The 15,712-nt window shown below is 42.9% G+C and overlaps 1 protein-coding gene across 1 annotated transcript; it reads left to right on the top strand.

Moving 5' to 3' along the window:
* The first annotated feature begins 15,063 nt into the window (after positions 1-15,063).
* Positions 15,064-15,243, top strand: CTXND1 (cortexin domain containing 1). Its single transcript, XM_086620534.1, has one exon. The coding sequence runs from the start codon at positions 15,064-15,066 to the stop codon at positions 15,241-15,243; it is 180 nt and encodes a 59-aa protein (XP_086476660.1).
* The last annotated feature ends 469 nt before the right edge of the window (positions 15,244-15,712 follow it).

The following is a 15,712-nucleotide window of genomic DNA, read 5'->3' as shown; positions in this document are numbered from 1 at the left end:
AGAGGTTTATTAGTTGGCAGAGAAGGAGAGATGATACCAAGGGGGATTTAGCTTGGGAATGCAGTGTTCCAGTTAGAGCATCCTTTCTGGCAGAAAGGCTTTCCTTGGAAAGAAAGTTCAGCAAAGTTTCCTGAGACTGCTTAGCTCCCAGACCTGGTTTTACAGAGGCCTCAGAAGATGTCGTGGTGGTTCCTTCAGACAGATGGACCCACCCAGCAATGTACAAAACCCACCATCTTTCTCACTGCATAGTCAGTAGTGAGTCAGCATGTGGCACGTACAAAAAAAAAAATAGTTGAGGGGGAGGAGGGCTAAAGTTTGTGCTCGTCATATCACTGCATAATACGGGAAATGCCACGCGTAGGCAGTCAGCCTATATGGCCTCCTGGTTTCATATAGGTGTTTTGGAAGTGTAAACTTTACTCAATCTGAGTATCACATTGGGTCTCCCTCTCCTCTGACCTGACCACCAGACGTCCATGTGAATAACACTGCCCTTCATCTCCCTGCTCATGGGGAACATTTGCCAGAAAGATGATGACATCTGCCAGGCATTTGTATTTTGGTTAGCCCACAAATACTGGGTTGAAGTGAAGCAATCAGAAGTTTCTAGCTGCCTGCAGTCTGCCTGGTTGAAGTCAATGCAGTTTTTATGAGGCATTTTATTATTAAAAGAATTTCTCTAGAAGTCAACCTGCCCACTGCCAGTCCAACGTTTACAAAACTAATTTCGTTCAAGGGTGCTCGCAGTCAAGTAAATGTAAGCCAAACATTAATCTCTGCTAGGGAAAAGTCATTCAAAGGAAGGCACCCAGCAATGTGCAGACCACATTTTAACATGCCCATAAAGCTATTTCCCAGCTTAGTGCTGTATATCTCTCTGCTTTTGAACAGTTTGCAGTTGCAATGTTCATTCAACCCAGGAAAGGTGCCCGAGGCAGCTCTACCATACGAGCCCCATTATTTACTCAGGATATCACTACGGGGTTGCTGACCTTGGTAACATTACATGCATCAGGCTGTTTGTGAGCAGCCTCTCCAGCCTCCTTCCCACACTCTGTCTTCTTCAGCAAGCAGCCAACACATGTCTTTCCTACTTTGAGGCTTGGTATATTTATACGAACCAATTTTTCCAGCAGTCTCAGGCTGCTTTGCATCACTTCCCTCCCTCAAAGCTGTGGGAGCAGTTCGCGTAGTCGTGTCAATGGACAGAGATGCTTGACTAAATCTCAATTTGCAAAGTTCAATGTGTAAAGCAGGCTTAAATAGAAAGCCCAGCAGTGTCAGGCACTGACCTGACTTATGGGCTGTGAGTTGGAGGTTTCTGTTATTAAAGGAGCTTCCTTGTATCTTTGCTTAATATATTACTCTTAGTTAATAATTACTTTCAGCTTATTCAGAAAAATAGAAGAAGTCATATGATTTTATTTGCCTTCCTTTAGAAGTGCTAACTCAAACTCTGCTGAAATTGAAGTCTGTGCTTCCCCATTACGGGTGACTTGAACAAACTTGCTCCAAATAGCCATCTTGAAGCAAAACAGGGCTCCTTGCCTTGTCCTGCCCTAGAGAATCCCTGTGGCCTGTGTTAGCCGCCGCCACACAAAACCTGAGCATCTCACACACCTTTGCTGTGCACACACACAGGTCTTGAGTTTGTGTCAATACAAAACAACAACAAAAAAAGAAAACAACAGGGTATTTTAGTAAAGAGGAAACCTTTTTCCTCCCAGCCACTGCAACCAGATAATTTTTCATGTTAATCTACAACAGGGGAGAAAAATCACAGGCTTTGTTATTTCTGTGAATCAGTCAATGCCAGAAACACTGAAAAACTAACGAAAACTAGTTGCCCTTGTTCACCTTTTAAGGGAAGACCTATGCTGAACCACAATGGAGTTACAAAGGCTCTTTCTGCCACTTAGCTCTCCCCCTCCTCAGTCAAAACCTTGTTTTAAGAAACTTGACTGTTGCTGGCACGAGAGCAGGAGCAGCTTCTGAACTCAGCACTGATGGAATAGCAGCAGGCAGGACTGCAGCTGAGCAACAGGGAAGCAAGTGCTGTTTTGGAGCTGAATGTGCTGTCCTTCCAGATGCTCCTGGATACAGCTGTAGCATATTGAACCTGTGGGAGATCTGGAGTCATTCCTTACCATAACACACAGCACTAGGACCATCTAGAAGACCTTGCAGGAAAAACAATCCAAGGAGAAGGAAAGAACGCTTAGCCCAAATAAAAAAAAAACACAACAAAAAAAAGAGTTTCAGATTTGCATTTGCGCATATGTAAAAATTCGCCTTAGAAAAGGCTAGTTCTGTAATGAGGTATCACTGCAGTTCAGGTAGTTCCCATCCTAACATAAATCTTAATGTGAATATGTACCAAACAAGGCAGGAAAATTTTGTTAATCTTATTGGTATCATCATACCTTGCTCCCTGCATAGTTTTAAAGATCAATTGGCTGGATGCTCTGTACTGAGTTATGTCTTTGGAGAGCTGGTGTTCAGAAGTTATTCTATCTTTTTCAGGACAAACTGATTCAGGAATGTAATTTCTATCTGTTAGATGTGTACTTGGTTTTGGCCCAAAGTCAAGCATTCTGCAAGACAACTGGCCTCCATTGCCTGCATTTGCAATTAACTAAACCTCCACGAGCACAGACATAAAATGAGCCTGTGACAATAAATAAATACCAGTCAGGGGGCAGGGAGAGACCCACTGGGACACATCTCACCTTATTATTCATAGGACTAAGCTGTTTGAGCTCAGTCTCCTTCCATGCATGAAAAGCTTTTGAGGAATCTCATTATGGTACTGAATATGTTAATAGAAAGAAACAGAGTTAAACTTGAAGCAAAGATCAGTGCCTGGTTTTAAAAGTATTAGAGCTATACTACTTAAAGATATAAATAGAGATTGAAGCTGAAATTGGATCAGAGCTTTAATATTTTTCTCTTTTTTTAATGGGGAGTTTCCAGGAGTCAGCCTGAGAGCATTAGCAATCAAAGAAATAAGAACATAAGCAGCCTGTTGCTGAGTCAGACCAGGGGTCCATCCAGCCCAGCATTCTGTCTCTGTAGCGTCAAGGGGGAGATGCTCACTAGGGATATCACGTGCTTTCAGTGTCTGTTGTCCATAACTCATCCAACACTTTCGAACCTGCTGGTACTGCCTCCAGTTCCATTGAATGCCGCCATCTTTCCCTGTTTTGGAAACTGGATACTTTTTTAATTAGGAGGAAACCATTTTCCCACCCACCAGATCTGTGGTTTTGTGTAGCTCAAACATATTATTCCTCAATCACATTTTTCCCCAAACTGAAGAGTCCCATCTTCAGGCACTTGCAGCAACTAATCATCCCCTTGACCATTTTAGTTGTTCTGAAGAGAAATCCCTAATAGAAGGCATCAACTCAGCACACTGACCTGCTTTCAAATTACAGCGATCCTAATCCACCAGAAACCAAAGTAATAAAGGTGGCTGGAAGGAGAAAACCAACATTTAGGCTTGGGACATTCGAGCACATTCAGAAGTCAGTGTGATCCCTGCAAGGGAGCAAAGACCTTCCAAACTGCTGAGTCAGTTCAGGCAAGCCCTCGTCAGTCCCTGTACATTAGGTTCACTTAAAAGTGTTCCTTGTGGTTAATGGCGCATTAATAAGATATTGGCTGTATAGGACTGTCGGGTGCTGTGCCAGAAACACGGTCTTTTATAAATCGAACATGTACAAAGGTTCTGGCAGTCTGATTCCCAATGACCCACTGACAAGCTACTGATCTAGCTGAAGATGTGGAGATGGAATGTAATTGCACACAATCTTTTTAATCAAGGACTACACTTCCAATAATCTGCTGCAGCAACAAAGAAAACAACATCGGGCTGTAATACATGGCTGGGATCAAAGCTCCTTTCAGTACAGTCTTAATTAAAAGAGTGGCTCTGACTACAAGTTTTATAGAATAGTCAATGAGCTTCCAGCTGAGGAAAGGACCTTCCTTGATGTGATGAAAAGGCTGGACGTGTACTTAGAGCATGATCAGAAAAAAAACAACATACAGAAACACAGGTAAAACTTGGGCTACGGGCTGTACTTGGTAATACCATCAATATCAATGGGGATGAGAGGGAAGGAGAGAGTGAAAAGGCATTAATCACCCCCAAAACCCCAAGCACAGAGCAAGCGATGGCCAAAGCCATCACTAGCACAGACCAGAGCTGTTTCAGGGATGCTGCATTACAGCCTAGCTTGCAGCAGCCCCCCAGGGCTTGGGTGCCCAAGGGCTGCAGGCTTGGAGGAGATCCAGGGAGCATGCCTCAAACGGGAATGACAACCAGGGTAAGAGCCGTTGGGTGGCTTTTCACCACTTGGACATTCTTCAGTGTCAGGCTGTGCTGGTGGTCACTATATCTGTATTCTGCCCACCTCATGGTACAAAAGCCTGTTCAGAAAGTGGCCAATTGCTTTACCTTTCTCAGAGACCATTTTTGACTGTTCTCTGTCTTTGATGAAACACAAACTCTATTTTACACTCATCCATCTGGCACTTCCTGTAAATATATTCTGCAACTGAAAGATACTTGAAGTTCCCAAGTTTATTTTTTCATCCCTTTATATAACCACGTTATAGCATAATGACCTGTCACAGAGGTCAAGCACGTTTAACAGTGTTTGCATGGGCTGCTCTTTGCCAGCCAGCCTCAATGCCAAAAAAAGAATCTTGGACACATTTGATTTACTAGGGCAGATATAGCCTTCTTGTCCTGTGAAGGACAAGAGACAGAGACCATGAACATCTGGGGCTGAGATTCAAGATCCTGACTGATCCTCACTCTTCTGAGCAATGGGCCATTTATCCTTTCACCCAGCCTCACTCGGTGACACGCAGAATTTGGAGGCTGCTCTATTTGTTATCTACCTGCAGAGCTGGAGACTGGAGTTCAATTATCCTTAAATTCTTATCAGGATCCTTCACTCCTGCCAGTGCTGTCATGGAAATGTAATGCATGTCCTGCCTCAAGGTTTTGGATCGTTTGTAATAAAAATCATCTGGCCTCTCTCTGAAGGAAAATGCAATCCATCCTCACTGGGAGGCAGTTGAAAATATAGTTTCTCTGGATGCCAACTGGATCCTCATCAGAAAGAAGCTTTTGTGCAGCATTCACGTGCAGAACTGTACAGAAGGGGGTGGGGTGGGGGGGTGTCTGAAAACAGGAAGATTTTCTGTGATGTTGAATTGTTTGGCTGGTTGCAGTGATTCCAGATGGTGCTCCAGGCACTCAGCGTCTCTGAAAACAGGCCAATTTTCATTCTCCCAGTTCTTATAGTAGTAAGAGAAAAACTGTTCTCTTGAGAAAAGAAAACAGGGAAAAACTAGTAATGATATTTCTACTTCTCCTGTTGGCAAATTATAACCAAAATTAGCTGACATGCTGCAACAATTCTGGCTTTCCAGCTGGAGAGGGTGAGGAGCAGTGAGCTTCTCTGGATGTCTCACATAGTGCAAAGCACTGCTCTCTCAAACAACCCTAACTCATTTCAGATCACCTGAGGCCCCTAACTTTTCATTTCAGATCTTTGGTTATTTTTTTCTCCAGTCCTTCACACCAGTGAAAAGAGATACATCTGTTTAAGTAGGGTTGGTTTTGCCAACATTTTCTAAAGGTTTTTCATCTTTACCCAACAAGGTTTCTGGGCTTTGGGGCTGTTCCTTCTATAGGTCTGTCTTTGCCCAGTGACTTGGCAACAGATGCTGAACAATATTTAACGTCATGTCCTGCTTTGCAGTCAAATCCATACTCCTACGCAGGGGCACCTCTGCATCCCATGACTTACTCATTCAATCTTTAAGAAACATTTGCAAAATTTTGTCAGTTTAAGATACGATGCAGTTCAGCTGGCGTCATGCCTCTGATTAGATTACCACAAAGAAACAGAAATATCACAATAAATTACATGCATGAGCACAAGCTACAAACTTCCATCCTTACTGTCCCCCGTGGACTAAACCAGTCCTGGAAAGAAGCAGACATGAGCAGCGCCTTTGATGGGAGCCCAGTGTAAAACTTGTGTTGTTTTGTTTTGTTTTGAACCAAAACACGCTCTGGACTTCGAGCTTTATTTTTGCTTACGTTTATGTGATCAAATCCCTCTCCCCACAAATTTCTGAAGTATCTAAGAAAAGTCTGTATTAAAAAAGCTTGTGAATTAGTTATCAGTCTAGATTGATGAGTACTTGCACACACAAACTCTACATCTTTTTCTATAGCAAAGCTACCTGTAACTTTTTTTTTCTGCTTTGCATCTCATTAATTTAATACCTTCTTGACTAGGAGTTTTCTTCATTAGTAAGAATTTAACCTTTCATTTTAAACAAGCAATTCAGAAATGAAGCAGGACTACATTTGTGGCAGTTGTACAGGTGTAACCCAGCTATTTTGGTAAGCGTTCATCCACAACACTTTTCCACAAATATCAAAACATTGATACAGCCTCAATCTGATCCAGATGTATGTAGCTGTTCAAGATGAAACGGCAAAAGATTTATCTCTGAGAAGTATCCTACAAGTCAGACAATACTGACCATCACCACCAGAAGGTAGGTATTCATGTAAAAAGAAGTTGCTGTTCTACCTCAAAGTGCACCTTTTATTTTTGTAAAAAAAAAAAAAAAACTTCAGATCAAGGGTGAAAAAAAAAAAGTTTTTCTTTTTTCCTTCCTGACAGCTTTGCTGCAGTGAGAAATTTCCACATAGCTTTGCTTACAGTTCTCCTGGCCAATAGCCACAGTTTAATTTATAAAATAACTGACAGGACCAACAGGCATGTTTGTCTCCTTCCGTAGGATTTAAAGAGCAGAGAGTTTAAACAGCAGATACTCCACTAAAATGAGTTCATATCATATCTATTTAGACCTTACAAGCCTTGGCTTAAAAGCCAAACTCATTTGTTTCTCGAAGACTCCTTTATGTTTGCCACTCATTGTGATGAAAGGGGACACTGTGCATCACAGTGCTGCGTGATGAGAAAAGCAGCTTCAGACTCCTTATCAAAGCAGGTATTGAATGAGGGATGGTCCTGGCGCAGACAGACGTTCCTTTCCAAGCCCATCTAAACTTTGCTTATCGTAGGTATTGCTTTGCATTTTCCCAGTATCATCTACTAAAGGATTTCGGTACCTGATGAATCAGTGTTGTCCACAGCCCCGTGGGTGGAAGCAAGTACTGCAAGGAGGATGAGTTGAACCATGTTAGAAAATCACTGCAGCTCTTGCACTGGCAGCCGAAACACGAATAGGGAACCAAAGAAACGTCCCCGCAGCATGCACAGGGATCTCCTTTTCCCAGGGCTGGGCTGTCAGCTCACACATTGCTCAGAGCCCGGCCAGCTCAGGACATTACCCCCTGAACTGGGGTCTGAGGTAACACTGGATGTCCTTTCTTCTCTGGCTCCGCTATGGATCGTAAAGCAGTAGATACAAAGACAACACTACAACCTCAGTCCTGGCTCACCTTGCCCTTCCTTAGCTAGTATATGTTGCTTAAGTCCCAGCACTCCCCACTGTTGCACCCAGTAGCCAGCAACTCATAAGGTCCATTACTGATTGTACCCCACTTTTTTACCTCTGAACTACCATTTCCAGTCTCTGAAAAAGGTTCCTAGATGTCCTCAGGCCCTCACTTCAGCAAAGTTTAACCAAGGATTATCCACACAAGTTGAACTTCAGGAGACTGGAGGCACTTTTCTCTCCAGAACCCAATTGTCCATCAGTTTGCAAAACCATCTGTTTTTTTTATCTTTTGTTAACAAGCAATACCACGTGCTCCTCAAGTGAGTGAGAAACGATTATTTGATTCAGGACACACTCAAATTATAAGCAGCCCACAGTTACTTTAAGTGTATGTTGCATCTTTTTCTCAATTAAGTTTAATGCTATTCTTGCCGTGAGGCTACATAAGAAGGAAACACTTGTGTAACGGCAATTTTTAACACTTTCCCCAGATCAATTTATGTGTTTATTTGTTTCCGACTTTTTGGGCACCCATAAATTATGTCTTTAGTCTTCTGAGGGAATATTGACATGCAGTAATTTATGACTGGCTAAAAGCAAGTGTGTTGAGGGAAGATTATTTGTCTCTTGACCATAACCGAGTGGGCTAGATTGAATGAATGAGTTTGCATAAGCTAAGATGAGCATAAAGATTTTTAAGTCAATACATAAAGCAAGCAAAAAACAAAAACACCAAACCCACACAACAAAACCAAACACCAAACCAAAATGCTAAACAGTGGGTTAAAAACAAAGATTAGACCTGTCTATGTGCTACAGGTACGTAGGAGAAATCACACTCATAAGAAGTCAGAGTTACTGAAATAAAGCATTGATTTTCTGCTGAAAGAACTGTACATATAAAAGGACAATTAATTTTTAAATTAAAGTAGTGGTCATATCATTGCTCTCTGGATATAGAAAGCAGCTCATCTTTCTATATCTATCTACAGCATTTGCCTGTGTGCTCAGAGGCAGTGAGTTTTTAATCGAAACTAGATTGTTGAGAATATTAGAGTATGATTAATTGTCCAGACTACTCGTTTATAGATTTGAACTTCAAACTGAAGGTGAGATCATTTGACACACACAACATATACCTGAAGCAGCACTTCACCTTCCTTCCAGGCCATTCACCTCTACTCTCTTCCCTGAGCAACACCCTGTCCTGCTGAGTCCCCTCACCTGGAATTTGGGGTCATCTTTGACTTATTCTTCTCTCCAGCCTGCACATCCTAAAACTGCTTTCCATACCAACATCACAGAGTAACCATATCTGCAGGCATCCCAAAAACAACCCGGCAGGCTCTTGCCACCTCACAGCTTTAATTGCTACTACCTCCTCTCCTCTGGCTTTGACAAACATCTCCCTACCACTACTCCAAATAATACTGCAGAGGTCAGCTCCTGCTCCTTCCCTCAGAGCTTCCCACAGACATGTGTGAGCCACTCCTTTCAAGGGCCACAACAGCCTCTCCCCAGCACTTCCCACCATCTATCTCCACGAACAAAAGGCCAATCCGCATTTTCCTTTGGCCCTCATTCCAGCATCTGGCACTTGGTCAGCACCCAAATCCCCTTCAAAGGTGGGAGAGGACCTTGCAGAGGCTGTTGGCAAAGTAAACCTCACTGTCCTACCGGTACTCAAGGTGCTGGACTGCCAGTGTTGTGTCCCCAGCCTTTACCTGTCTCACCATGTGCTCTCCAAGCCAACTATTGTCTTCTTCACACTTAGGCTGTAAGTTCTCTAGAACAGTCACTGCCATTTTGGTCCATGCTCAGAGACCTTCACAGGGTAGATATGGTCCATGGCAAAGTCCTGATGCCCATATAGCTATCAATAATAGAAGGTTTTGAGCAATCTTCCCATGACTTGATGAGTGGTACTGCTAAGCTGGAGTTCCAGACTCCGGGCCATAAGAAATTTCAGAGAGTTAACAGAATTGAGTGGGGAAATGGGTTTGTCATCCAGCAAGTTTTAAGAATTTGTTGGGTTGAAATTATTTGTGTATGTAAAACAGAATATCTATCCCAAATCAAACTGAAAAAAAATCCAGATAATTAATAGCTTTTAAGTCCTGGTATATCAGTTCAGATCAAATAGTTTCGTTTAAGCAACTGAAACATTTCACTTCAATTCTGGCCATTTTTGTAACATAAAAGGGGAATAAAAAAATCCCAAAACTGACTGAACAGGCAGTCTCCTGAGCAGTATCATTTCAAAAGTGGCTGATCTTTCACTACATGTTAAAAATAGGGGTTTTCCTTGCTTAAGAAGAAATAAGGGTATGATGACTTTGGGCTCAAACATCCCTCTTTGTATCATAAATGTTCTTCTAGGGATTCTCTGACAAATAAATCCATCTCGCATATGACTCTATCCAATTGCCTCAGGCTGTCACTGGAGCGATTCCCAACCACTTAATGAATCCGTAACGCCCACATCCTGCGTGATGAGCAATGGTGAATTTTTTTTTTTTTTTTTTTTTTTTTCCAGGACACACCGGTGAAGAGAACTGCTTCCAGGTCTGGGTGAATGTGAACCTGAGGGGAGCCTGAACGCCGTTAAGGCCACGCTGACTATCAAAACTTTTAAAATATGACTACAGTCAAGATTTTAACTCCACAATGCTGCTATGCCGGGATGTGACAGGCTTCCTACCCAGGTCTGGAAGGTAGGGATCTGCTCGCATATATGAAATCGCATACTTTCCTACCCCTCTCCTCCCTGCACATCTATTGTTTTGGGAAAGGAGTACAGAACCCAAAAATCAATGTTTTTAAATATATCCTATGGGTTGAGATGAGCAAAAACATGATTAACCAGCATAGGAACTGGTATAGGTGAGACCAGCTCTCTGCAATATGCGTGGTACATTATTACCTGAGATTTAAAGTGACAGTGTCAAGATTGTCAGGTTTGGGAAAACCCCATGTATTTTAAAATATCTTGCATAGGTAAGAATAATTGTGAAATTGAGTCACACTGATGAGCACAAACATTGAATAGAGTCTGTAACAGAGCTGGTACACTAAAGAGTATGTCGACATATCTCTGCTTGTGTACATCATAAAAAATGAATACGTCCTCTCTTCTGTGGCAATCCTTCATGAAAAGTGTGCTGGGAAATACAAAACAAACAGCAGAGCAAAGACCAAGTGCTCAGGATGGATTCTTTGTTGAGGCACCCAAGTTGTCTCTCCCCAGGCCATGGTCCCCAACCATAGTTGCACATGACTGTCAGGCTGCAGGGTCTCCTGGCTGCAAGAACAGTCAGACAAGAACAAGCCAGGGGACCAGGGCATCAAAACTGGATGATGCCAACACCCTGAAGAGGTACAACTGCTGCCTGGTCCTGGTCCTTCGCAAGCCACAGGGAGCCAAGTGCAGAGCATCACTTATGGTACTGGATGACACTGCCCACCAAAAGCCAGCCCAGCTCCATCCCTGGGACGCTGAGGCTGCCTGCGGCACCCATCCATTCTCAAAGCAGTTAGAGGGGCAGAGATTGTATTGAAACACCTGGGGATTTGCAGAAGAGCATGCACTTATGATACTGCTAAACTGCATAATAATCTGAACCACGGATTGTCCTTCGTCTGTTGGCTTTGTTTAAACCACATTATGTTTTCAACAAATCTGAAGAAATTGAAAAATACAACTCTACAGCTGGGTGCTGACAAGTTGAAAAAACATCATTTTCTACAATTCAGCAATTCAGAGAAAACTTGATCATTCAAGTGTGAACCTTTATAATTGTTTCTGCTAATCTTCCTTTTTTTTTTTTTTTTCCCCTATACACATATGCTGTCAACATGGGCTGTGCTGGTAAATAAGAGCAAAGCATCCAGTCAAGCAAGCTGTAGCCAGAGAGTTAGTTTCAATAGCACTGAAGGATTTCACAAGCCAAACTGGGATCTGCAAAACCATTCCACTAACCTACACAGCACATCCCCCCGGGATTGAAGTAAACGGTAGGAGGTGCAGGTACGGCCTTCTCCAGCAGGGACCAACTCTGCTTCAACCTGTAAGACACTTCCACACTCCACTCCAAGCCCAGCTGTGCCACTGGTCCCCGAGGAAATGAAAGGTGAGATCAAGGCACTGGCGGCCAAGGAGTTGGAAAATAAGCAGAACAAGTTGTTCAACTATTACAGAGATGGAAGACCACAAGTACCCAGAGTGGCACATAGCTGCTGTAGACTCCCTCATATACATAAGCACATCATTGCCATGCAGCAGCCACAGCTGTCTGTGATGGGAGACACAAGGCATGTTGGATATACACATGGGAACAAGCTGACTCCCTCCCTGTGCACTGACTGAGGTATCCACAGGCAGGTCCGTACCAGCAGCGGTGCCAAAGGGTTTTTTTAGGAAATAATAATCAAAGAGCATGTGCATGGTAAAACCAGGGAGCTGGACTTTCTTAGCAGGAACCAGCCCTAGTAAATATGTGCAAGTAACTCCTTTCGCATCTGGAGACCGTCTCTTGCCTGATCTAGAACAGTGGCATGTTCCAGCAGTAATAAATTAATGTGGAGACAACTGCCTCAGCCACAACCCCGTTCCAGCACCTAGGTCTGTCCAGTGCCAATAGCTGCCTCTGCATTGCCAAGCCCGCTGAAATGCAATTGCAATAACTAACAGCGCAGAACACCACCAAACACCTCCTGACACCCCATCCACCGTGCGACTCGGATGAGCACGAGCTTATGTTGGTGCAGCTCTGACAAGCTAGATCTGCAGAAGAGGTTCCCCCCTTTTGATAATGCTGGTGCATGGACAGCTTCAGGTGAACAGTCAAGCTGTGAGCAAGGAGAGCAACTTGGAAAGCTCTGGCCAGCCCCAAGAAATACATTCTCCATCAGTCATGACTTAGTGCAGAACCGTATTCACAGTATAGAAAAATTACAAGCTTATGGGGAGAGCAGGAGGGAAAACATTTGATTTATGCAGCCTCAAGAATACAGCTTTTCAGAAAAAATATTTCTATTCCCACTGAAAATGCTGACTTTTTGGCAAAACAGATCAATTTAAACCTGAAACCATGAGATTCAAGCTGTCATTGTAATTTCCTGTGCAAACTACAGCTCAGATGTCGTACGTTTTCACTCTGCTCTCTGCGTAAAGCTGTCTGCTGGCCATATCCTTCCCATAATACGCTTTTCCCTTCCAGGAGGGGAGAGGCTGCGTGACAGCTCAGGTGTTTCATAGGAAACACTGTCCAGCCACAGTTCTGGGGCAGAGGCGAGCAGAAGGATGCAGCACTTGAACCACATGAGATGCCATGAGATTGTGTGATGTCATTTTGAAGAGAGAAATCTCCAAGGGATGGAGCTCTGCTTGAAACCTCAGATCATTTTCTTAGTAAATGATTCATCTTTTAGAAGAAAGAACAGTTGATCGGAAATGCAGTTTTTCAAAGATCAGTACTGATGGAAATTACCAGGTAGTTCTGATATTCTGCAGGAGGTAACTTAGTGTGAAATAACACCACATGGTACAATAGTCCAAATGTCAGGAGGGAAAAAAATAAATCAAATCCATCCTTGTTGGACCTTCACAAGAGTACTTCAGGAAGGACTGGGCTATGTTAGTAGTTTTGATAACTTTTTTTCTTTCCTTCTGCTCCCCCCGAAAAAGTATCCACACTTAATAGTCAGCCTTGCTGACAAAGTTGTGACTCTCTTTCACAAAATGAAGTTATAAACTGTAATGCAAGATGTCTTGGCTGGTGAAATGGAGTGGTAAGTCTTCCGGGAATAACAGACCTCTGATCAGACCAGGTGAGCATTGAAGGTCTGACCCCACTCCTCAGTGATTTTTTTTATGAGCCCAAACTTGCTGGTCCATCCTAAGGAACTGACTGCTAAATACGTGCGATGTCTGCTTGGTTTCATTCACTTTGTGTCATCAGCTTCTCTTTCATCTCCCTGCTGCAGGACCGGCTGCCGCAGTAATTTCTGTGCTTTCAGGAAATTAAGAAAGGTCTGCTGTCTTTGTGCTTAAAATAGACTAGAGGACCCAGCTGATTTATACTTGCCTTTTAGGATCTGGGAGGTGGTGAAATTGGAAAACAACTTGAAAAGGAGTAAATTATGACACAGAGAAGGAACTGTGAACTTTTAAAATAAAAGATCCTCAGTTCACCCTGAGAAAAAGCCTCAGAGCATGAGACTTCAGGAGTCACTGCTCACAGCTGGCACTACATGGTGCTGCAAGAACGCAATGCTCCAGCCAGATGTGAGCTGCTACTGAAACAGCCCTGCCAGTAGCATCAGTTCACCAGAAATATAACCAGGCAAACTTGGCTGTGTAGATAAAACCTGTACCTGAGATTTCCTCACTGCATTAATGTAGTTATAGAGAGCAAATGGACCATTTAATACCCAAGTTTCACTCAATTCTCCCTATGGTTCAATATCTTCTTTCCCATCTCTTCTCCAAATGCAACAGGGATCGGTTCTCAAATTGATTATTGCATTTGATGTGAACCACTTTGTTTTGTTGTTGTTTGTTTTAAAGCAGCATTCTGTATTCCTGCTCTGTTACAGTAGTAACCCCCAACACCTCTGCCTCTTGCCTTGACCAAAGGTGGATGTCAGGAAAAACCTCCCCCATTCCAGGGCAGTGACTCAATTCCATGAGTCAGGTCAGTTCCTTTCCTTCAGCATCATCATACAAAGCAATTTGTTAGCAGCTAATGAACTATCCAGAGGCAAACTTGCGGAGGCAGAATGGAGTCGATCTCTGCTGAAGCCATTTTGGTTACTTATTCAGATGATGAGGTCAGAAGAGACCTTCAGCCATGCAGACATCTGCATTGAATAAGATGATCCTTGTGCTAATCACATAATCACCTGTACGACTCTGGGTGATAACACATCCACTTTAAAATTATATTGCTCCTAAAAATCCTCCATTGCCTGAAGAACCTATGAGTACCATAGATTAAACTTTATGGAAAATAAGTATGCATAATTTTCACTTTGCTTTGTGCCAGTGAGAGACCCGGAATGTTTAGGCAGAAAGGAAAATTAGGATAGAAACAGTCTGCTCTGCCATTTGTCTGCTCTTTCACACTAGCAGAGCAGTAGAAATATTTTTATGAGTGGGAAATCCTGAGACAAGAGTAGTGTCTGTACCTCTTTTAAGAGCTGATATTTCAAGTGGATAGTGCTCATTCACCACTGCTTCTCTTTTCTTTGTTAACATCTCTTTTTATCATCCAATATTTTCACAAGAAGCTTCCACAGGCTAAATTAAGGTGGAGATGAGTTTTTTTCTGTTCACAGCTCACAGTTACCTGAGCTATGACATTTCCAGCAGATTTATTTCCCTACAAGAATATATCACAGAAATTTACATCTCTCAGATTTTCTGTTCCCAGCTCTACCTCCGAGTTTCCCCATACTCAGGAGCCGCAATCCCTTGTGTCTGATACCATATTTGCTTTGCAGGTGGTCGATGATGTTAGGAGTAAATCTAAACCCAGATGAAGAGCGGCATAAGCAATGGAGGGACCCAGCCCAGAGCCTGTGTACGTTGACGTGGACAAGGGACTGACATTAGCATGTTTCGTCTTCCTCTGCCTCTTCTTGATTGTGATGATTATTCGCTGTGCAAAAGTCATCATGGACCCTTACAGTGCCATCCCTACGTCTACATGGGAGGAGCAGCATCTAGATGACTGAAAGGATTTCACTAGATGGAGCCGGAAAACGCTGCGATCCAGGAGGCCTTTTCCCACCGGGAAGGCTAATACACAAACAGCCATTTTCAGATACGCAGCGCAACGGCAATATCTCTAAGAGCACATAGCGTAAACGATTCTCGCTCAACAGGTCAGGATATCAGCAAGCCATTCTGGCAGCACAGTTTAATACTATGCAGCAACCCTTATTTTACTGAAAACAGTTATCATTGTAACTCAAGTAGCACAAGACTCTCCAGACTTTTCCTAACGTAACTCTTGGTCTAGCACAGTTTGCCCTCCCCTCAGTATCTGCCACAAATCCAGGGTAACAATCAGAATTTGAAAAAGCAACAAGAACATTTTGTCTTTCCTGGAAATAGATTGCTTCAAACATCTTCTTCAGTCATTATATTTCTGTTTTGAAAAAAGGCCCAGATTTTATAATTTTGTATTCCAGAGTGTGACCA

The sequence above is a fragment of the Tauraco erythrolophus genome, chromosome 14, assembly GCF_009769465.1.
Source record: "Tauraco erythrolophus isolate bTauEry1 chromosome 14, bTauEry1.pri, whole genome shotgun sequence".
NCBI lineage: Eukaryota > Metazoa > Chordata > Aves > Musophagiformes > Musophagidae > Tauraco > Tauraco erythrolophus.
The sequence above is the reverse complement of the archived record's forward strand: the minus strand, read 5'-3'. Positions and strand labels throughout refer to the sequence as shown.

What these genes read in the sequence shown, in the direction of transcription:
- CTXND1 (XM_086620534.1), top strand. Translation starts at nt 15,064, where the DNA reads ATGGAGGGACCCAGCCCAGAGCCTGTGTACGTTGACGTGGACAAGGGA.